The sequence below is a fragment of the Anser anser genome, assembly GCF_964211835.1.
Source record: "Anser anser genome assembly, chromosome: 5".
NCBI classification, from domain to species: domain Eukaryota; kingdom Metazoa; phylum Chordata; class Aves; order Anseriformes; family Anatidae; genus Anser; species Anser anser.
Genome location: NC_139725.1, coordinates 14,357,263 through 14,379,522, shown reverse-complemented (window position 1 = coordinate 14,379,522; position 22,260 = coordinate 14,357,263). Strand labels below are relative to the sequence as shown.

The following is a 22,260-nucleotide window of genomic DNA, read 5'->3' as shown; positions in this document are numbered from 1 at the left end:
AACCGGAGTCAGCAGGCAGCAAGGCAGCACCTTGTCCTCAAGGTGGTCATGGCAGGGCTGCAAAACACCCTCCACACGTGTCTGTGAGCACAGGAAAGCTCTGGGCCTGCTCTGCTCTCCCGGCCTGCCCTGCACGAGCCGCAGCTGGGGCCTTCAGCGATCATTTTTCTCCCTGCTGCAAGCAGCACATGGTGACTTCCCCATCAGGGCGTCCACTGCCCACTCAGCCCTGAGGGTCTCAGCAGGGACGTGGTCAGGCTGTCCCTGAGTGTCCTGACCCGTTGTCCGAAGGCCTCCCAGCAGAAGATGGCGCCCACAGCAGCGCCGGGATGAAGGAGGAGGCCGCGAGCATGGATGGTGGCGTAGGGCAGGGGTGGCATGCATCCACCCTCGGCTGAGCGTCCCGAGGAGTAACTCTCATTCCCCAGGAACAGGATCCCTGACCTCAAAACAGTCGTGCTAAATGCTGAAGTGAAACAAATTGCATACATCTGCATATGGATATGCCCAGACTTCCTGTAACTGGAGATGGCCTCAAAGTTTCAATGCAAAGTTTGGGGTGTCTGTTTCTAATCAAACCTGGAGAGACCTTGAGTTACATATTGTGAAGATCTCCATGACAAGGAGGTAATGCGAGCATCGTTACACCCTTACGAGCCCGACAGGGCTGCTTGGTGCCTCCTTCGCTGCTCACGGCCGCTTCCTTCTCCCTCATGACGGTGGAAGGAGGACATTTGCTGGCTGCTCACCTCAGCTGTCTGCCGGCACTGCTGAGCCCTTCCTGAGTCACCCCACAGCAGGTGCCGATGGGCAGGGACAGCTCGGGGCAGTTGGACACGTGGGTCCCCCAGCACTGGGCTGCTCTGCCATGGCTCCTTTTTGGATCCTTGCAAGAGGGGAAACGCCTTTCTGGTGCCACCACGTCTGTGCTGGGAACCACAGGAAGGACAGCAGAGGAACCCAGACCGTGCCGATCACTTGGGTGTTGTGGTGGCCAGGTGCCCCCCGAGGTAGCTGGGCAGCACCCCGCTGTCCTGCAGGGACTGGGCTTTTAACCATGTCATCACCACGTTCGGACTCAACGTGTATCTGTTTTGTTACTAGAGGGTGCTGCCTTGGGAGGGTGAGGATGTAAACCCTTCTCTGCCTACAGTCTTATCCGTGAAATTTAATTTAGAGTGAATTCATCTTGGCGCATCCACACGGCAGGAGAGAGCGGGACGTTTCAAGCACGCAGAGCAGCGTCGGGCTCAGCTTGGCACGATGTCTCTTTCGCACAGCACATGCCGTGACTCCTGCAAGCCGAGGCCGATCCCGTGCTGGCAGCCCTGTGCCCTGCGAAGATGCACGAGAGCTGCGTGGCCAGCACGAGGCCCGCGGGCACAGGGCTGCTTCCCGCTGTGCTGCCTTGGCAGCCTCTTGTTCCGTGCCTAAATACCAGCGCTGAAGCTTTCCCTAGGTATGGCTTGGACAGTGTTCGCTGCAGTTCTTACCAAGGAGGACTTGCACCACCAGTCCTGCCGGCACACCTCCAGGACCTGGCCAGCCGCGGTAACCCTACCCAGCCCTTGGATCGTGCTTGAGCACATGCTGAAGCTATTACGCTTTTCCCCCGAGTTGTCTGTTGCAGCCTTCTGCCTCCTGTCTGTCATTGCAGCCTAGAAGGCAGCGCAGGGCTATCATTTGAAAAATACATAATAAAAAATCCACATTTTGGGTTACATAGGATAAAAAAGGAGCGGCTGGATTTTAGACATAAGGAGGAATGAATCTTTAGGTTTATTCCCCCTCAGGGACTGAGCACTCTTGTGGTCTGCAGATAGAAAGAAGAGTTAAAGATGGAGAGAAGACCCAGGACTTTGTAGCTGACTCTGGCATTGCTGATTTTATTAGCAGTGATCAGATAATTAATCAAACCTTCTTGCTTGGGCCCAGGCATAACACTGAGCATCATTCAGCTCTTCAATGCAAGAGGTATAAGGCTATGTAAGAAACCATTGTTCTGGCAGCTGCAGCCAGCCTTGCTGCTCAGTGGAAACTGCTTGGAGCATCTCCATTTTCCCCTCTGGATGAGGATGAACACAGATCCTTGTGACCAGCCTGCCTGCAGTTCCCTCGAGCTTGCCCGAAACAGAGGTGATCCCTGTATGCGAGTCCATTTATCTCCCTGCCCAGGAGCTCATTTGGTTGATCCTGCAGAACCTGACGGGAGGCTGGAACGTACTCTGGCAGCTCTCCTGCTGGTGGCACAGCACGCGCTGGCTCCCATTGTGTCGAAGAGACCAACGGGTGAACACACACGTGTGCACGGCCAACATCCATCTCCGCTGACCTGACCAAAGCTGCTGGAGCTGCTGCTCTGCTGCCTCCTGAGGCTCCACGGCTCGTGTGCATCATGACATGCTGCAGGAGGATAAAACCCGCAGATCCAAAGAGCTGTGAAACGCCTGGCCACCTCGGGGACATCGTGACAGAGACAGCAAATTGCCACAGCAAAGCCTACTTGCAGAAGGAATGGTGGGAAAGAAGGCCGTCTCTTACTGCGATGCTCCTGACCGCAGAGCAGGAGTAACGCTAAGAGCAGAAAGACTTCTAACTCACCTCCTACTCCTGAAAGGCAGTTTTGGGACAGTGTTAAAGGCACCACACAGCTCAGATGGGTCCGCAGCCTTCTGGTGGCCGTACAGCCAGCAAGTGTCTTCAGCCCCAGGCTCTGTCTGCACCCTGCGTGCCTCAGGGATGCTTCCTTGGGAGAAAAAACTGCCTCAGCCCTGGCTGTGCTTGGGTCCCCTTGGCTGGCTGCCTGCCTGCTGCTGTGTAAATCGCTACGAGGACCTGGGGACAGACAGCTCGGTAAACATCAGTCCTCGCACTGCTGAGGAGTTTACATCACGCCAGTCCTTGGGAACGTTTGCATGTGTATATGTGTGTGTTATTTGTTTGTGGAAGTTGCTGTTCCTTTCGCTTTTTTTTTTTTTTTTTTTTTTAATTTCCCCCTGCAAACATCTGTTTTTGAGGGCGTGCATTGCTTTATTCCCTGATTAGCTGAATTCACACACCCTGTGGCTACTTGGGGAGAGCTCAGCATCAACTATAAATGCACCGTGCACTGCTCGCTCCCCTTTCATGCTATTTAAAGGACACTAACAAAACTGGCTTTTATATAAACAAATCAATTCTGCAGGCTCTGAATAGAAGTTGTGGTGAGAGCAAAAAGGCACAGTTTATGCCTCAAATCCTTCTTCATGTGGCACGCTCATCTGAACACCAGGAAAGAGCTGACCAGCAAATTCTGAAGGCACAAAAAATGTTTCTGCCGTAACTGCAGCTCACCTCCTGGCTACCAGAATACAGCAGGGGAAAAGAACAAGAGCAGGAAAACGCACAGTTGTCACCTCCGCCGCGAGCAAAAGAAGCTGCTGGGTTGTGTGCCACGGCTCCTCACCACTGAAGGTGAGCGGAGATTATTGCTTATGTATTGTAGAGCTGGAGGTCTCGCCTCTCCCTGATGGACCCGTGAATTTTGTAGTGACCTGGTGCTCTCCTCTCTGACACCTGAAGGTCCTCAGCAGCTGCAGTGGTAACGCAGTGCCCTGGGGATGTGCTCTGCCGTGCCAGGACCAGCCACAGGATGGCTTTTCAAGCGGCAGCGGAGGGAGGTGACAGTCATCCCTGTGTGGCTCGGTGGAAGCCAGACCCCAGTAGGTCCCACAGAGGTAACTCCATGCTTAGGATGGAGATGGTTTTCATTGTGCCAGGCCATGTGCAAAGTCCTGCCTGAAGGTCTCACAGCCAAAGTGGGTCAGCTATTGCATTTTAAAGCGTATTTTTAGATTTTTAAAACTTTTATTGCTCACTGTGGGCACATCACGAATGTCTGGGAAATAATTGTGCGTTTGTTCTACATCCTACTTGCATCTCCAACCAAAAACTGTGCGTGTGTACAAAAGCCACCTAGCCACTCTGAAGCGACGTATCACCAGTGCCTGCCTGCCCAGGAAGGTGGATGAGGCAGGCAAGAATCAGTAGGTGGATGGGAAGGACTTTCAGCTTGTTTTTGGCTCTGAATTTGATACCTTTTGAACAAGTGGTCTCCTCCTTCCAACGCAATCCTGTATCATCTCAGTCACAGCCTCACACATACACCTGCCAGTAGCTATTTATTGGGAATGCCCCATCCCTCTTTCTGCTTTATTTCAGTTGTAGGAGCATCCAGGGTTGTGCTTCCTTCAGAAAACCTGGATGCAGCAAGGTTGCTCCTCCCCTGCTTGGAAGTAACTCGGGCAGAGTTACATGAGGACAGTGCTTAGGGCAGACAAGACAAGGTTGTTTCCCTGCGTGTTGCCTTCCCCGTTACCGGCAGGGTAAGCGAGGCACCGCCAGCTGATCTGTGTGGTGGCAGGCACCAGGGAACCGCCTGGTTCGGGGAGGGATGGGGACGGCTGCTGAGGGAGGCTGGGGAGGCACAGCCTCCCGAGGGAGCAGAGCCTGCCTCTTGGGTCTGGCTATGGCATGGTTTAAGGTGATTCGCCCCATCGGATGTGCCTGCGCCTGCCCGGACAGCGCTCACGCCATCGGCCACTCCGTCAGTCTGTGCCTCTGTGTCCTTCTGTCTCCCTGCTTCGTGAAAGTGACCCCGCAGCGGTGGCAGCCATGCACTGCTGAAGCTCAGCTGCCTCCCAGAGGTGGCCTCCAGTCGCCTGTTTGGTGCTGCTGTGACCGACACCACGCGGCAGAGCACAGGGGCAGGAGGGAGGAGATGAGCTCCTCTCTGTCACGAGCTGAGCAAGAGCTGAGCTGCCTCTGCACCAGGGAGCCCCGGTTCAGGATGGACTCCAGGGGTTTTCAGGCACCCTCTGGAGAGGCTGCTCTTCCTCGTGCTTTCCTTTTGTGCCCCCGAGCACCCCGAGGGGGATGAGCTGAGGCCCCTGAGCCTGGGCAAGATGCTGGGACAGAACAGCCCTGGCTCCCCCTGAGCAAGGTGTGTCACTGGGGGGCTCGGGTGTTGCTGCTTTCGCTTGGAAATTGGGAAGCAGGAGTGATGGGAAAGCTGAAATCAAAACAGAAAACACCCAGTGCTGGCTGAACCTCACCAAACCGCAGAAAGGGTTGAGCTTAAACCTTGGGCCAAAATGTGGGCCAGGTTCTTTAGCAAAACAGTTCTGCTGTTCTTCAGCTTTATAGAGCTGATTAGTAAAGAAAGATGCAGATGAGGGAAGAAAAACATTCAGCCTTTACCAAGTGTGCCTGTTCTTGGAAGCACGGCCACGACTTATTTCCATTCTGACTGCACATCGCAAAACTCGGGGCCAGCCAGGTCTGGGAATTGCTAAAGTTGCTACGAGCACCAGGCTTTTGTAAGCACTCCAGGAAGAAATTAGGATTGTGGCTACCAAACCCACCGGTTCAGAGTCAGCGGGGCTGGGAGACGGGTGGGCATCTGCTCTGCTGGCAGAGAGGAACCGGGCAGCAAAATCACAACCTGAAGTGAAAAGCAGCGTAACCAGAATGGGAACTTGCTGACCGAGGATGAAGACAAAATAACAGCAAAGCTGGCAGCAGCAGGCTGGTCGCCTCCAGAGTGCTCCTCACCTGTTGCCAAACACCTCCTGTCTGGGGGCTCAGGGGATGGGGACAGTGCTGCAGGCACCCCCTGCAGGCTGTGGGCTGGCCCCGCTAAAAAAGGAAATAAAGGAAAACCCATCGATGTCTGACCTGCCTGGAAACTCCTATTGCTCCTTACACAGTCTAAACAAATATTTAGTTAAATTACTCAGAAAGTCCCAGTCTTTTTATATGCATCCCAAAAGAGTGTCATAAAACATCTACGAAAAGGACTCCATTAACCTCTGCTGCCCGGCGCTAGAGGAACATATTTCAGCTCCGGTTGAAGTGAAGTTTAATAAACTCTTGGCCTCTGCAGGATCCCTCCAGCCGCTCCTCCCCTGCCCCAGCCTGGCGCCGGGCTCTCCGTGCCACATTGGCATTCACCACCGAGAGCTTCTGCCATGGCCGAGGCACATCGGCGGTGCTCCAACAGTGCAGTTTTGGGTTCTGGGGTAGAGGAGAGAAGGGGAAGGATGGTTGAAACTCTCCCCTGTTTCTCCTCTGCTTGCTTCACAGTTCAAGTGCAATGCTTTCTCATCCATATATATATATACACATATGTGTGTGCAGCTCTATAATCTCTTTGTAATGAAGCTTTGCCAGCTGATCAAGGAGTAGAAACAACACTGCATGACTTGGCCAATGGCTCCCAGGAGACTCTTGTGCAAAAGCCCAAGCACTTGGCTCGCAAACGAAAGGGATGAAAATGATTTACAGAAGCAGCAAGGCAAAGGTTTATTGATAATGAGGCACTCAGAGGAAATGGGATGAATGTGCCTGAGATTCCTATGGTAAATGAATAATGAAATAGTATTTGCAGCCGGCAACTGACATTTTTCATTTTCAGTTGAGAATAGCAAGACGCAGGGCAAATGACAGTTATTAAGGAAAAAAATCCATTAGGTAATGCTGAACAAGGAAAGCCTCAACAAAAGTGTGCTCTCACTTGTGAAAGGGGAGCCGCCAATTGCTCAAAGGGTAAACTGCTCATGTCAAGGCATTCGGAGCACTGCGTGCCCCAGGCCCTGAGAGGGGGGATTTCATTTCACTTGGGGACTACTTCATGTCTTTAATTGTCACCAGGAAAAAGAAAAAAAAAGAAAGAAATAGGTTTGCATGAGCCAAGAGAATTGTTGGGCAGGGGACAGCTTTTGTCTGGGGCTGGTAAAAGCAAGCAAATCAGAGCAGAAGCTCTGCTCCACCCAGTGAACAGCTCTGTGTTTTCTCCTCATTGTGCAGCATGCAGTGGCAATTCTTATCTACTGCACGGCACCCACACCCTGCCCAGCAGTGCCACAGAACCACAGAAAGGCCGAATTTGCAGTGTATTTAGGTGTGAAAATCAAAGCTGCCACTACCGAGCGAGTGAAAGCCACGGCTCCTTCAAGCTTGTTCTTGGACTGTTTTTCAGAGGAAAGGCAGGAAGCACATTTCCTACCCAAAACCCAGCTCCACTACGAGTTTGACACTCACTACACAGCGCTGCGCACCAGAACTTTTGAAAAAAGACATTGTAGGATTTTTCTGGCAGAGAGAAAACAAAAATGTGCTTAGTTTTAGCTACGTTCTTGGAAACAGCTTAATTGGTTCAGATGAACTTAAAAACAACAACAACAACAAAACAACAACTACTCTACTGCTATTATAAAAACAGCCACAGGCAAACAACAGCTATGGGAGTTTTTTAGCCCAAATTGTGAAGTTTTGATTAAGTTAGAAACAACTGGAGGCAGGATTTTGGTAGGAAGTGTCAGACAGTAGACACAAACAAGAGTGACTCTGGTAACACACTTCTGAATGGAGAACAAAAAGTCATGAATCTCAAAAACAGTGAAACTCCTGGAGCACCGCTAATTCTCAGCAGAAGCGGGTGATTACGTGAAAGACGATGACCATGAAAATCAGCCTAAATTAAAAACTGTACTCACATCAGCGGTGCTCGTGCCCACTTTTGTGTTTGTTTCCAGTTAACATTCCAGGGTAGGATCATACTGACATGAGTGACTGCAAATGTCAAGTAAACATTAGCAAATATTTACAGAAATTGTTTTTAGGAACTCGTGAAAAGGAGAACTTGCCCCAGAAACCTATTTCTGCCAGCGATGCTCACACAGTCAGGGACAGGAAGGACTCCATGTGTCCACCACGTACCTACCTTCAGCTCAGCAGGGCAGATCACCTTTTGGCTTCCTGACCCTTGAACACATCGACATGCACGTGCAAAGAGTTGACCAAAGATCACTCACAAGCACCATCCCGAGCGCAGCCCTACCTACTGGGTGGACTGGGATTGTCTCAGTTTGCAGCATCTGAGGACTCGTGGCATTGGCCATGGGGAACAGGACCAACTGGCCTCTGCTTCCCAGAGCGTCCTCGGCTCTCCGGCTGGGCGAGGAGCTGACGTCTGCAAGGAGAGCTGCTGGGGCTGCAGCGGGTTGCTTTCTCCTTCCCTCTCATCTCAAACCCAGCTTCCCACACAATGTCTTCTCGGGTATCTGACCGGACATTTTCACCGTAATTTTGCAGCATTCATAAGCGGCAAGCATGCTTGTGCAGGAATGTGTGATTGCTGCAGCTACTGATTTTGTTCATAAGCCTCGCAGGAGAAGATACACGGTCAGACACAAATAGTGGTTCTCCAAACTACAAAATTCCTGCAGTGACTACACTTACAAGGCTGCAGATTGCAACAAGCCAGGGCTTTAGAGCCAAGGCTTTAGTGGAAATGGTAGAAACCCTCTGTCCCAAAGAAGGGTTCAGCGAGCCCCTTCGCTGGGCCTGCCAGTACCCAGGGGCTTTTCTGGGTCTGGGGACATGTGGGCAGTGCCAGCTCACGTCCTCTCTTTTCCAAAGTGGAGATGCAGCTTTCTGAATCGGCTTACGTCAAACCCCATGGGCACTTCCTACAGCAGATGAAGCTGCGTCTTATAAACAGGGATCGTACAAGTGCTGTGCAGTACTATTCGCTCAGACTGCGGGACACACCGAAATAAATAACCCTCCCCTGTAATAACTCCCATGTAAAATAACTACCAGCTGAGAGAGACGATGTGCGTGAGTGTAATTTGTCAAGAACACGATCTGAGCTAAACTGAAAAGAAAACCTTGGTGCTCCATCATCCCTCATCAGTAAAGGGGCTAGGATGTTCGGGTACTATGGCAGGAAGCTCTACAGATGATCACCAGCTGGAGACATTGGGAAGCCAGCGTCTTTTCTACTTATTTAACGGCTGTTGCTCCCAGGAGACAGCTGTGCCAGCAGAACAGCGGCTGTGGAGCAGGGCTGATGCCCAGGGAAGGGGTGGCCTGGTACAGATGCACGGAGATGAAGAGCATCAGAGCAATCAGTTTAACTATTTATGTACTTGTGCCACATTTTCCTGATGAGCCATTTTCATAGGGTCATTTTCAGATGCCGTGAGATGCTGTTGTGGGCCTTTAGCTGCAGCTTCCTTTCCTCTGGAGCCCCTGAGAGGGAGATCTCAGCAAAGCTTTTGGTCTTAGCGAAATCTGTGAGTTGAACTCGGCCATTCCCTGTATTCCCCAAGCAGGGAAATGATTTCTGTCAGACAACATTCATGATTGAGTTCTCACTCTCGGGGCCCCTCCGGTCCCTCATCCTGGGCCAGGAGCCCGCTCGCCTCTCACGCGTTGGCGCATGTGCGTGGCCACTGCGACGCATTGTGCCTTATCTGCCTTGGGCTCCTCGTCCTTCCATCTCCACAGGATGTGGGATCAGCCAGGTTTCCACATGTGACCCTACCTCAGAGAACACACATTTTGCCCCAGGCCGCACTCGCAGTTGTTTTTCTCGAGAAAAACCTGACCCATTTCCGTGTGGAGACTTACAGAGTCCCGATAGACCAGACTGGTGCGTAACAAATGGCCTGAGTTCAGGAACTGCTCTCGGGAATGTGCTATGGCTCCTGCCTGATGCCTGAAGAGGAGAGCTGGAGTCAGACTGTGCTTTCCCCTCGTACGTTTCTGAAAGTTGCTAAAATCAACAGAATAGACCAAGGGCTGGGTTAGCCCCGGTCCTTTTGTCATTCTCCTGTGAAGTATCTGGGGGTGGTTCAGTGACCCACTCCCAAGACGCAAGATGCACTGAGGTCTCTCAGGTGCTGACGTGGGGCCAGGAGGTACCGAAAGCTTTCGGAGCAGCACCAGGAGACCAGATGGTATAAAAACGGACATCTACACCAGCACGAGACACTTGCAGATGGCTCAGCACCTCCTCCCAGCACCAGCCAAGCTTTCCCTGCTCTGCCAGCTGGAGAATGCTGGGCAGCTCCTATTGCATTTATTACCATCTGAGAAACCTGCCGAAATACTTTGGCCTCAAAGCCTTTGCCATGCTGCATGTTCCTTGTGTCTAAGCCCCCAAATATGGTGAAAAATTCATGCCTTAGAAGCTCAGTTGCTATCATAGCCTCTTGGTTCCTTTTTGGGCAAGATTCAGGTCATTTTTTAAAGAAATCCATAGCTACCAACAAATATTGTCTGGCACAGTCCATCTAAGGCAAAGGCCCAACAACATCAACAGCAATGAATGGCAGTAAGGTCCCCAGGAGACAGTGCTCAGTAGGGTTTCTCCCCATCTTTAGGGACCCACTTTTGAAATGTAGCCCATGCAAGAAATGCATCACATTTCCTGTAGTAATTTTCCATTCTCTTTCTGCATTTTCCTCAAAACCAGTTCTCTCTTGCCCTGACTAAGAAAGAATGCAACCTCAAGATGCCCAATGGTTTTGACATCATAGAAAAACCTCAGAACCTCATATTTTTTAGTATTTCTGGTATAAAGAACTCCCACGAACACTCATCACCCATTGCTTTATTTCCCCATCTCCTATACAATATTTTGTCTTTAAATTCCACGCTTTGCCACCATGACCAGAGAGCTTTTCCCCTGCTACTCTGAAGGGAATCTACACTCCAAAGCAGACATTTGCCAAATGAGTCATCTTTCCATCATGCCCTGTTTTGAGACCAGGAGACTTTCTGAGGGATGCTTTTAGCTACTTGAACCCTGCTCTTGTACATATGCATCTACTGGCTGAGGCAGAAGCATTTTCATTTCTGCAGACTGTGAAAGAAAGGAGAAAATAAGGATGCTGCACGTTTGCGTGCAATGCCAGGACCACGAGCTTACCTCCTCACTAAACAGCTGGGTGAAAGTATTTAGGGACTGAATGGCTACAGGATCACATATATACCATATATACATCACTAGCAAGTTTTGCAGCATCAAGTCAGCCTGTGGTCAAGTTCCCTTTGGTTTCGTGTCAGCACCGTGCCTGTTCCCAGCTGTGTGCAGCAGAAACTGCCTCAGCTCTGAGGCCACCCAGCCACCCTCCTCTGGCAGCTTTCCCCTCTCACAAGGAGCACCTTGCAAGCCCCTGGCAGCAGGGTTGGTGCCACGAGGGCTGTGAAGGCTGGGAGACCAGCTGGCTGCTCTCTTTCCTCACACTGGGGACTTCCCCAGGAAGGTTCACCACGTGCAGGGATGTTCTCAGCTGTAACGGAGGGACGGCCACACGACTCCTGCTCTGTTCGCCTCTTGAGTGTACACAGGCGGTGGGAGACCCATGCGATAGTTTGCTATGGACTTGTCCTAACATGAAAGCCATTTTCACCTCCAAATATCCACGGTGGAAACCAAAATGAACCTAGTGCAGCACATCCCAGATATTATCTATTAATGGCAAGGCACAAGCATCCTTTGATTAGCATAATTTCCCATATTACACAGTACAGCCTTTCTTCTAACCAGGACAAGAAACGAGGTCCAAGAGCTGGCTGCAAGCTCAAAGAGACAGCTCAGGGGCCTGCCCATGGAGGGAAGCACTGCAAACATTGCCCAAACCTTCTTCTTTCACATGAGCCACATCTGTAAAGGTTGAAAGCCCCTGGTGCTCACTGACCAGGCACCAGCCTCAGCAATCTGCACACAAAGCATTGCTGAGATCGCTCCTGATCCCAGAGGCTCAGTCTCCTTCTGGCATTTCTCCTCCATGAGGCCGTTTTCCCCAGTGGCTGCCTTCCCTCTCACCCTGCTCTGGTTTGGGTTCCCCTCTTGTCTACGTCTACTTTCAATTAATGACTGCAAAACCTTGACGAGCACCTGCGATGCCTGTACATTGCACAGACATGCAGTGACCTCTCTCTTGCTACCGCACCTTGGATCCCTCCCTCTGAAGTGACCGCTGCCAAATGGAGGCGAGTGGGATGTTCAACCAAGAGCACCAGTTTTTGCCAGCAAGGTCAAGGAAACGAGAATTTTCCCCAGAATCAGCCACACAAGTACCCTTCCCAAAAGCAAGTTATCTAAAGGCTACGGAGAGGAGAGGATTGCTCTGAACACCAACTTAATGTCTCGCCCTGGGCACCACAAACCTTGCTGCAGTCCTGACTTAAAACCAGCACCGCCCTGCTCACCATGTTCAGCTCCAAACAGCCTGGCTTCCTGAGCTGAGTTTGGGCCTTTCAGCAGGTCTGTACGAGGCTCTGTCCTGACTAGCCGTATATTTATGGCAAACTTGTCTGTGGATATCTCCCCTCCCCACCAGAGCCACTCTTAGCCCAGCCGCGGTACTCGCGTTTGATGTTGTAGCCAATCCCCCATTGCTCTCTACCCTGCAAAAGCTCCTTTTTCTAACAGCTTGAAGTGGTATGAGCTGGGTGAAAATACTCTTCTCTCTAGCACAGGACTCTGTAAGACATAAAGCAACCAGCTTCCCTCTCTTCCAGTAGCAGCTTTCTGACTCCCGCTGAAGGGCTGAAACGCAGTATTTAAGCTCCGCCATAAATCCCACAGCTTCATGGAGTGTTTCTGGCCTCCTCTTACTCCGCAATCTGCCTAAACGTCTAGCAATTGGTCCATCGGCTATTTATCTTGGAAGTCCTCGCTGGCATCTGGAGACGTGAGGAACACAAAATGTCTGCAGGTCCTCTGCCAATTTAGGTGGGTCTCTTCTTCCTCTTGCCTCCTAGCATTTGGCTGTGTCCTGTCTAGCTCAGACTGATATCTGGCTCCAATCTGCTTACGAAGGTTCAGACCAAATCTTGATAAGCCAGGTTATGTCTATAACAGAGTGCTTCTCAGCTCTCAGGTATGGGTCCTTGCCACAGCTGTGCTCCTGACTGCCCCAGGCTGAGGTCTGGGCATGCACCATCCCAGGGGAGGCTGGAGCAGAACCACGCGGTGCTCCGGAAGGTCTCGTGGTCTCCTGACCCAGACACCAGCACCACAGCCTGGGCCACGGCACATCCCCCTGCCCCAGGGTTTCGCCTCAGCCTCTCCTCGTGGACAAGAGCCACAGAGCTGCACTCCACCTGGCTCCTCTTCCCTGTGGGAATGGACATGTGTTGGCCTCCCTGGGGGTCCTTTCTTAAGCATCATTGCTGGGGCTGGAAAAAAGTGATGCTTGCCTGTGTTACAGAGCACACGTGCTGCAAACAGACAGTCCTATGTGTGACCAAGTCCTACATGACTGCCCCGACAGCCTTGGACCAACTCCACACCCAGCAGGCTGGTACGCCGGTGATCCTTTGGTTTGCTTTTGGAGATGGTTTTCTATTCTTTCAGAAACCCTTGTTGTGGCTCAGGCATCCTATTAAGTTTCAGGCTGAACAACACCTTCCTGTTTCCCCTGATTTGTGACAACATCTTCTGTCCTGAGGTTCCCAGCACCTCACAGACCCCTCAGATCCCTCTGGACACCATCCTTGCAGAGAGCCATTTCCAGGTTGTTTCTGACTACTTCTGGGGAAAGTCCCGGTATTGCCCTTCACTTACTGAAGCGTACAACTTTGCTTTGTTTGGTTTTCATTCTTGGGTGAATTCCTTTCACTTTCTAGTGCTTCTGAGGAGCTTAGCTGTCTGTAAGCACCGTTGTTATCTGATCCTTCTTGCACCAAAAGAATATGCAGTTCCCTGCTTCCCTCTTTGGAAACTGAACCCTACCCTTGACACCAGCATGAATGCTCCTGACCAAAGCAGACATTTATCTGAGGTCCCAAGGAGGCATTTTCCACTGCAGGGAGGAACTGGTGAGGTACTTCTTTAACGCAGTGGTGTTTGCACACAAAGCCCTATCTATCTCCCTGAACACAATAGCAATCGACAGCAAGACATTTCTAGACTTGATATTACAAGTTTCTTTTATTTTCCCCGGGCAGATGCCTGCCCAAATTGTTTGTTCTGTCTCTTCCTCAGGTTCCTCATTTCCCATTGAATAGCTCCTCTGACTGGCCTTGACTTGCTATTGACTTCCCCTATTTGTTTTTGCAGCGGTTTTGGTTACGATTCCTCTGCCCCACATGCACACATATATCTCACCACCAAACCCGTGTGGAAGATTTGCACTGAGCTTCTCGTTAAATGGTTGTGCCTTCTTATCTCAGGGCCTGTGCAGCCCTGCCAGTGGCTCGTGCCTCACGTGGTGGCTCCTATCGCTTCGTCTGTCTCTCCCTCCCTCAGCCACTTCCTTGCTTTTCAGACTTCTACTGAAAAAGGCAGTTGCTATCTTTAAACAAGCACTAAGATTTCATGCTACCTCAGCATACAGTACGCTTATCAGTGACTGAAACAGGTTACCTTTCAGGCTGCATCACCTGCTAGAGAACTCATTGCCTCACAGCTAATGAATAATAAAGAATATGCTTAGAAATAGTACTGATTCAACCAGCTGTTTCCAGCAAGCAGATGAACTGCAGCAGGGTAAAGCCTCAAATCACACCTTCTCAAAACAAACAAACAAACAAACAAACGCATAAATAACTATCAGATTCTGTAGACATTTAACTGCTGAGTGAGGTGATGCAATGGTCTTTGATCAGTGCGGATAAGGGTAGAGCATAGCTCGTGACATATCAGCTTGTCATGGCTAAATCCTGCCGGGACCTGAGGACTGCAGCTACGACATGTTGAATCACGGCTATTCCCGGTGGAGAGATGAAGAATGCAATGCTGGCGGATTCGTATCATCCATAAAATCGGTTACAGACCACCTTCCATAACAGTGCTAAGCCTGCCACTGCTCATCACTCCCCTGAGTTTTTTCAGGTCCTGCTCCGCCTGCCTCCTCTCTTCCGTCTCTGGTCCTTTCTCCCTCCATCCTCCTCTACTCCACACTGAGACTTCTCTCTTCGATAGAAGAATGTCCCTAGAAGTATTGTGCTGATTCAAACTTGTGGCTGCTTATGTGACAGTCAAAATATGAGGATTGTGTGTGAGCATGAATAAAAACACAGCCGAGCAGAATCAGCAGCGTGTATAATAACATTGATTCATCCAAACTTACGCAGAAAATAAAGTGGAGGTCATTTATTTAATGTACGTAAGTAGCCTTCCTCCTTTACTTAAGAACTTTCATTTACAAGTTGGGGCAGCTGAGAGACATGTAACTGTTGGAAATTACTCTAACGCTTTATTCATGTGAAACGTTCCCATCCATTTCTTAGTAAATGATTCTCACATCACAGGGGTCCTGTATTAGCTGGGTTACTGCTCGGGCTTCTCCTAATCCAGAACTATTTCTTTTTTCTTTCTGAAAATGTATCGATACGAATATATAGGACCTCTGCTTTCCAAACTGGTTAATGGTTAAGACAGGATTTTTTTTTCCCAAATGTGTAGGAGGAATACCTTAGAAACACATGACTTTCGGGGCAGCGATTTCTCAGCCTTTTCTGAAAAGCAACGACGAGACCAACCCATCTCTTGTTTTGACCGGCAAGGGTTGCCCAAGGTGATGGAGCTGCTTTTGAAAGGTGAGCCCATTAATGTGGGCTGGCAGGTTAAGCCTATGTTCTGCACCGAGATGTGAGCATACGAGGACGCACCGATTTCTACAGCTTCTTGCCCCGAACGAGGGCCTGGCCGTATGGAATCGGTGCCTCAGCCCCCTCCAAACCCGAGCTGGGGCCCTCTGCTCTGGGACCTTTCCCACCGACCCCACCAGCGGCTGCTGGGGGCCTCCTGCTGCAGCAGGCCCGGGGACGATCGCACTGGTGCCGCTGCGTGGCGACAGCTTGCCCTTGCACAAGCCGCTGGAGGCTCCGAGTCTCAGTTTTTCCAGCTGCGAAATGGGACGAAAAGCCTCTTGCTGCCACGGGGCGCATCGCGCCTCGTACCCGAGAATTGCTACAGCTGCCCCAACGCCCTGAACAAGCTCCAGGGCGAAAAGCGGCTAAAGAGCAGGAATGGTGCCACCGAAGGGACGGGGACGTGGCTGGAGATGTCCTTCAGCGGCAGACCTTGGCTCCGAGCCTCCCAGACACCACCTCCCTCTTACAAGGGAAACTCATCATGACTTTGGATGCAGGGCTTGGAAAGGGAATAAATCTTCAAGATCTGAGGGATTGAAGTCTGCACATTAGCTCCCCTTAAACCCTGAGTGCATTTAACATGGGAGGTTGGAAACCACAGCCAAAGAAATCTCTTTTGATTCACAACTTGTTTTGAGCAGTCACCCATAAAGCAGCCAGTGAATCACTCCCGCCGGTTAGTCATGCAACCACACTGGATGTACACTCAAAGGGAGCACAAAATAAACAGCCTGCAGCTCCAGATAACACACACACAGCTCATTTGCGCTATCTGGCATCAGCATATATTGTTAATAGCACTCCTACATCAAACCCTTAGGAAAAGGCGCACTCAGTAAGCATCTCCAAATCTCTCTCCCCATCGGTATTTTCCCCGTCTGCTTCGCGCCGCGTTGCTTTCAAAACAATTCGGACTAGTAAAAGTTTAAGAATTTTTTTTTTTCCCTCTTGTCCCTGCACCCTTCTCGTTGCCGGTAACGTCCTGCCGGAGCCGCGGCGTGCGATGCAGGGCTCCGGCGGAGTTAATCCCAGCCGGCAGCGGGCAAGTGGCAAATAAACAGCTCTAGTGCGAAAAGAGATCGTCGGCGAGGAGCGAGCGGCGCAAGCACAGGGGGAGGGAGGCTCCCGGTCCTTTGACACATGAGTGTTATAAACAGCTCGGGTCGGGAATCCTATAAAAGTCTCCAGCCAGCTCTACCGTCCGAGCCAAGGGAAGGGCAGGACATCTTTGGGAAGAGCCGCGAGCGAGTCCTCCTGCGCAGGCAGGGCAGCGAGCGGGAGCCCTACCTTGGCGTCCTGCTCCCGAGGAAATCCCGCAGCTCTCCGCGGAGGAGATCCCGCACCTCCGAGCGCCGGGGCGAACAGAGCCCGAGCCAAACTCCTGGCGAGAGCTCCCTCCCCTCCCTGGGAGGGTGCCGGCGCCCTTGAATGGCAGATCTGGTGGCCCTATTGAGGGAAGGAGCGGCCGACTGCCGGCGCGGCGTCAGCGGTGCGGGGCACGGGCTGCCGAGGCGGCCCCGCTCCCCTCCAGCTCGCCCCCAGCCCTCGCCCCTTAACCCCCGGGGGGGTCGGGTCGGGTCCCGTCCCGTCCCGTCCCGTGCCGTGCCGTGCCTTGCCGTGCCTCCTTCCCCGGAGGCTCGCCTTTATACCTGCCCGCTGCTCCCCGCGGGGATGGGGGCAGCACCTCCCCACCCCTTCCCCGGCCCCCCCGGGCCGACGGCACCCGCTCTCTCCCCTCCCGCCTCCCTTCGTCGGCGGGGAAGGAGCCCGGCAGGGAGCCGGCAGCCCACGGCGGAGCTGCGGGATCCCCCCACCCCAAAATCCCTCCGAGCCGCCCCGTCCCCCCCGCACCGGGGCGGGTGGATGCCCGGTGGGGAGGGTCGCAGCACTGCCGGAGCCCGGGGCGGGGGCTCGGCATCGGCCCTGCCTGGGACCGAGCCCTCCACGCCCCCCCCCCCCGGCGCAGGACGAGCTCCGAAAACCCCAAAGGGCTCCGAAAACCGGCGGGGGCCCTGCGAGCCCCAGCCCCGGCAGCCAGCGGTGTCCCCCGGGAGGCGGGGGGGCCGCCAGCAGGCTCGTCCTGCCGCGCCTGCAGTTTACATTACATTAGGGGGAGGAGGAGGAGGAAGAGAAATGCGTTAAAAGTGTCATTAAAAAAAAAAAAAAAGAAAGAAAAAAAAAAGAAAAAAAAAATCCAACAGCGAACCTCCGATTCCTACGGCCGTCGCTTTCCGCGCTTGTGCTAACAGCGCGCTTCAGCCTGCGCTGTTTGTTTGCTCTCTGAATAAAAGACACGGTCGTTATTTGCATAACACGGCTCTCAGAGAATTTCCTCCGCAAGAAAAAGCCCCTTTCCTTTCTCCTGTCTCCCTCGAGCAAACATCCCCAGCGCATTCGCCATCACCCCCAAGCTCTCCCCCTTTCCTAAGCCGAGAGATATAACCTGTTCCGAGGGGGGGTATTTAAGATTTCGGCTTTAATTGCGGGACGGGCCGTGGCCCTCTGGTTCGAGGACGAGGGGAGCCGAGCTGGCAGCGGGACCCCTCGGGAGCCCCCCGGGGGGCTGCGGGGAGCCAGCCCCCGAGCCGGGGCCGCCGCAGCCGGGCCGGGAGCGCCTCGGCGAGTGCCGCTGGTTTCCGCCGGGTATTTACGAGCGCAGCTCTCCCCTGCCTGTATTTACCCGTACGGTGCGATGGAAGGGGTCTAGGAATAGAAGCCGGGAGCAATAGATGGCAGGCATGGGCTTTTTATAACTCGCAACGACTTGTTTATTGAAGAGTTAAAATTAAAAACCAAAAACCCCTCCGGCCGGCTGCGGAGACCCGCACGGGCAAGGCGCCCCCAGCAAAAAGGGGCGCAGCCCTGCGGGAGAGGCTTCGCCGTGCTCGCCCTCGTGTGTCTCTCTTTTTTTTTATTATTATTATTTTATTTTTTGGTGCGTGGGATTTAAATCGCAGGGTAAAACCGGGCGCAGCATCCCACCGCCCCGCGTCCTGGAGGGAGCCGGGGCAGCCGCCGGCCTCCCGAGCGAAACCGCCCTTCGTTTGCCCCGGTGGCGGGGATCGGGGCTGCGGGGGTCGGGGCTGCGGGGGTCGGGGCTGCGGGGGTCGGGGCTGCCGCTGCCCCCGGCTCAGCCGGCGCCCGGCCCCGGCTGCGAGGAGGCGGAGAGGCGCCTGCGGGTGTCCCCGCCGCAGTCACCCTGCGAAAGCCCAATGTGGCTGTTATTAGCGAGACTCCCTCTTTAATCGTTAGCCCTGATTATTATTATTGCTATTAATTATCCTCGCGGATCCATGTGGCTCTTATTACAGCCCCAGCGGCCCTAGCCACATCACACGGGGCTCGCAACGTGCTCGGGCTCCGGGCCGGGCCATCGGCTGCCGACGCGGGGCTCCCGCTCGAGGTCCAGCCCGGAGCCCCCCTTGAAAATAACCCGGGGGGGGACCCCGGCGGCGTTACGGCCGGGGATAAATTCGGGTGGCTCTACCCGGGGCTGTAATGTGTCATCGCGGGCTAAGCCGGGTTTTTCAACCTACGAAGACAAGAGAGCCGGTTAGCAGAGCGGGGACGGCACCGGGGCCTCCCCCCGCATCGCCCCGCAGCCCCCGAGGCTCCGCGGGTGCGGGGGGCCTCGGCTGCGCGCAGGGGGAGCGATGGGTGGATGGGGATGGGGAGGGGGAAGGTCCCCCTGCCTGCTTCTGAGTCTAAAAGGGGGGAAAGGGAAGGTGCGAGGGAGAAAGAGAAAGTAAAGAGGGCAGTATGAGGAGCGGGGGGATACCCTAAAAGACGGCGAGAGACCGGGACGCGAGCGGTGAGATGGCCGGGCCTCTCCCGGCCCGTGTCCCTGGCCCTGTCCCTGTCCCTGCCCGGGGTCACGGCGGCCCCGGCAGCGCACTGAGCTCGGGCCGGAGCAGCCCCGATTTCCCCGCATCGTGGGGGAAAGGAAGAGACTTTGTTTCCGCTTTCCCTTCCAAAAAGTAAATAAATAATACACACATATATATAATTGTTTTATCTTTTCGTTCTTTTTTTTTTCCTTTTTTTTTTTTTCTTCTTTTCTCCTTTTCTTTTTTTCCCCGAATCGCCCGGGTTTAGCAGAAGCCTCCCCACGCGCCCTGCTTTTTAACCGCCCGCCGGGGAAGGAGAGGAGAAGCGGCCCCGGCCGGCGCACACGGGAGCGTCTTAATTACCGCTAATGACCCGCCGAGAGGATGCGAGCGGGTTATCTGCAGCGGCCCGGCAGAAATCAATTGGGGGAGTGGCAATTAGGGGAGAAAGTGAGAGGCAGGGAAGCGAAGAGCCGGGGGACATTTCCCAGCACGGCTCCCGCTGGCACCGCGTCCCCTGGGCGAGCGTTTTGCGCGGAGCCGCGGCCCGCTCGTCCTTTCCCTTTCCGTCTCTCTCCCCGCTCGCTGCGGGTGCCCCCGGACCGCCGGCGCTCCCCGGGGCTGGGGATGCATCGGCTCGGCTCGGAAACGACGCTAAAATCACGGCGGAGCGGGACGAGGAGGGGGGGGGATCCGCCGCTTCCCCCGGGACCTGCGGGCTCCGGAGCGCGGCGCAGCCCCTGGAGCCGGGGGGGACCCCGGAGGAGGGAATTTGGGGGGCTGGGGGTGCCGGGCAGCCGCCGCCGGGGCCCTTTGCAGCACCGAGAGCCTCTCTGCGGGCCGGTCCCGGTGCTTGCCCCGCCGCCCGCCCGCCACTCACCGTAGCAGGGGACCTGCAGAGCTCCGTTGTGGCCGCTGCTCTCCTGCAGCTTGAGGTTGCTCTCCGGGGGGGTCTTGCAGGGGCCTCGCTGCATGTAGAGGTGCTGCTGCTGCTGCTGCTGCGGAGGGTATTTGTTAAAGGAGGCCGGAGCCCCGGCGGAGCTGGGAGCCTGCACGCTGCCATCCAGGGACTGACATTCCTGCTGGCTGTAGCGGCTCCGGCACTTAGCGCTGCTGTCACCAAAGCCTTGTCCTTTGCTGGCCAGGAAAGTAGGGCTGAACTTGTCACTTGCTTGAAATGCCCTAAAAGGCGAGGAGCCTTCTGTGCCCTGGGAGGCTGCGTTGTAGTAGGAATCCATGGCAGCCGGATCACAATAAGAAACACAAGTATCAGCATTCATTCCTAAAATTAAAAGGCCCGAGTGTCCTTAATGCGCTTGGAGGGGCACCAGGAACCTCTTTTTCCCTCTCCCTCTCGCATACACACACACACCCACAGCTGGGCCGGGGAGCTCTAAGAGGATTCAGATGTTCTTGAAAGCTGACCAGATCTCCAAGCCCCCTTAAGATCTCGCACAGTAAAAGGGGGCTTTTTCTTTCCCTCCCTCTCTCACACACACACTCACTTGCTCTCCGTCTCTCCCTCCAAACTATCTACAGCCTAAGGAGAGGCTTCTCAGGGCTTTCCCCCCCACACATAGAAAAAAAAAAAAAAGAAAAAAAAAAGGAGAGAGAGAAAGACCTCTCCCCCAATTAATATGTAGATGATGACAGTGGAGGGGAGGGGGCCCGGGAAGGGGTGTGCGTGTATGTCTATGGGGGTGTGTGGAAGCAGACGAGGGTGGAGGTCATATCTTTTGCGTTAAAAAATAAAAAAATAAAAATAAAAAACGATTAAAAACCAGAAAATCGGACACACGAGGTGCGCGCAGCGCGGGGATGAGCGCGGGGACGCGCGGGGAGCGGGGCCGTGCCCGTGCCCCCCCCGGGCCGCCCCCCGGGCCTCGGCCCGCAGCTGCGGGGACCCCCGGCTCCTTGCCCCCTCCTCAGTTCCCCAGGTGTAAACGGGGGGATCAAAGGCCGGGGGGCGGCAGGGAGGGATTTTAGCAGGGGCGCCGAGCACACGAAATCGGCCCCGGCTCCTGGGAGCGGCAGAGGTGAACTTGCAGAGGGACGGAGGCTGCGAGGAGCCCTTTTTGGTTTGAAGGGTCAATTGCGACCCAAAAGGGGCTTAAAAATAAATCAATACTCACCTTCCGTCGCCCCCCCCCCCCCCCCGTCCCGCCATTCAACCTGATTCCCCTCCTCCCCCGTTTAACTCCTGCTACCCCTTCCACTCACTCCTACCCTGCCTTCCTCCCATCCCCACATCTGGTTCCTATTGCTCGCTTACCTTGAAGTTCTCAGTAATAAAGATATTACGCAAACTACAACCGCAGTTCTTCGGTCAAACAACAAAAATTAAAAAAAAAAAAAAAGAACAAAAAAAAGGAAAAAAAAAGAAAGAAAGAAAGAATGAAAGAAAAAGAAAGGAAAAGAAAGGAAGAGAGGCAAGACGAGGGAAGAAGGCCCTTAACCCCTTGGGGAGCGCGGGCCGCGGCGGGGCCGGCTGCGGGCTGGGAGCGCTGGGCTCCCCCCGGCCGGGCCGTGTGTCCTCCCTTCTCCCCCCGGCTTCCTCCCCCCGGCGCGGAGCGGGGGAGAGCCTGGGGGCTTTCCTCTATTTGTATGGCTTTGGGGGCGCGGGGGGGAGCGGGATGCGGCCGGGGGGAGCGGGATGCGGCGGAGAGGGGGCGCGGAGCTTGGGGGGGGGGGTCGTGGCCGCCCCCCCCCCTTCCTCCCCGGGGGTTCGCAGCGGCCGGGGGCGCAGAAGGAGCCGCCGCGGCTTCGTCGGCTCGGCGCAGCGCGGATCTGCCTTAGCGCACTTCCCCGGCAAGAGCTGGGGCTCCCCCCGCGCCCCCCCGGTGCAGAAGGATTCCTAGCGTGGTCCCCGCTAAACCGGCCGGCGGTGGATCCATTTCCTAGGTTTCAAACCATTTGCAAGCCTCCCTCCGAGCAGTGCGGCACGCTGGGCTCCTTCAGGTTTCTGGTCCAAGAAAGCTTTCAGCGGATTTTCCTT

General features: G+C 54.1%; 1 protein-coding gene across 1 annotated transcript; it reads right to left on the bottom strand.

Annotated features, from left to right (window-relative positions):
- Positions 1–2,965: 2,965 nt before the first annotated feature.
- LOC310900368 (homeobox protein aristaless-like 4) lies at positions 2,966–21,509 on the bottom strand. The gene is made up of 2 exons (XM_083838253.1): positions 20,146–21,509; positions 2,966–18,970 (listed from the first exon to the last, which is right to left on the bottom strand). Exons 1-2 carry the CDS (start codon positions 20,543–20,545, stop codon positions 18,966–18,968), a joined length of 405 nt encoding a protein of 134 aa, XP_083694379.1. The 5' UTR covers positions 20,546–21,509; the 3' UTR covers positions 2,966–18,965.
- Between the last annotated feature and the right edge of the window lie 751 nt (positions 21,510–22,260).

Bases quoted from the DNA above. Each gene is read 5' to 3' on its own strand.
- LOC310900368 (XM_083838253.1), bottom strand. From the start codon at position 20,545: ATGAATGCTGATACTTGTGTTTCTTATTGTGATCCGGCTGCCATGGAT.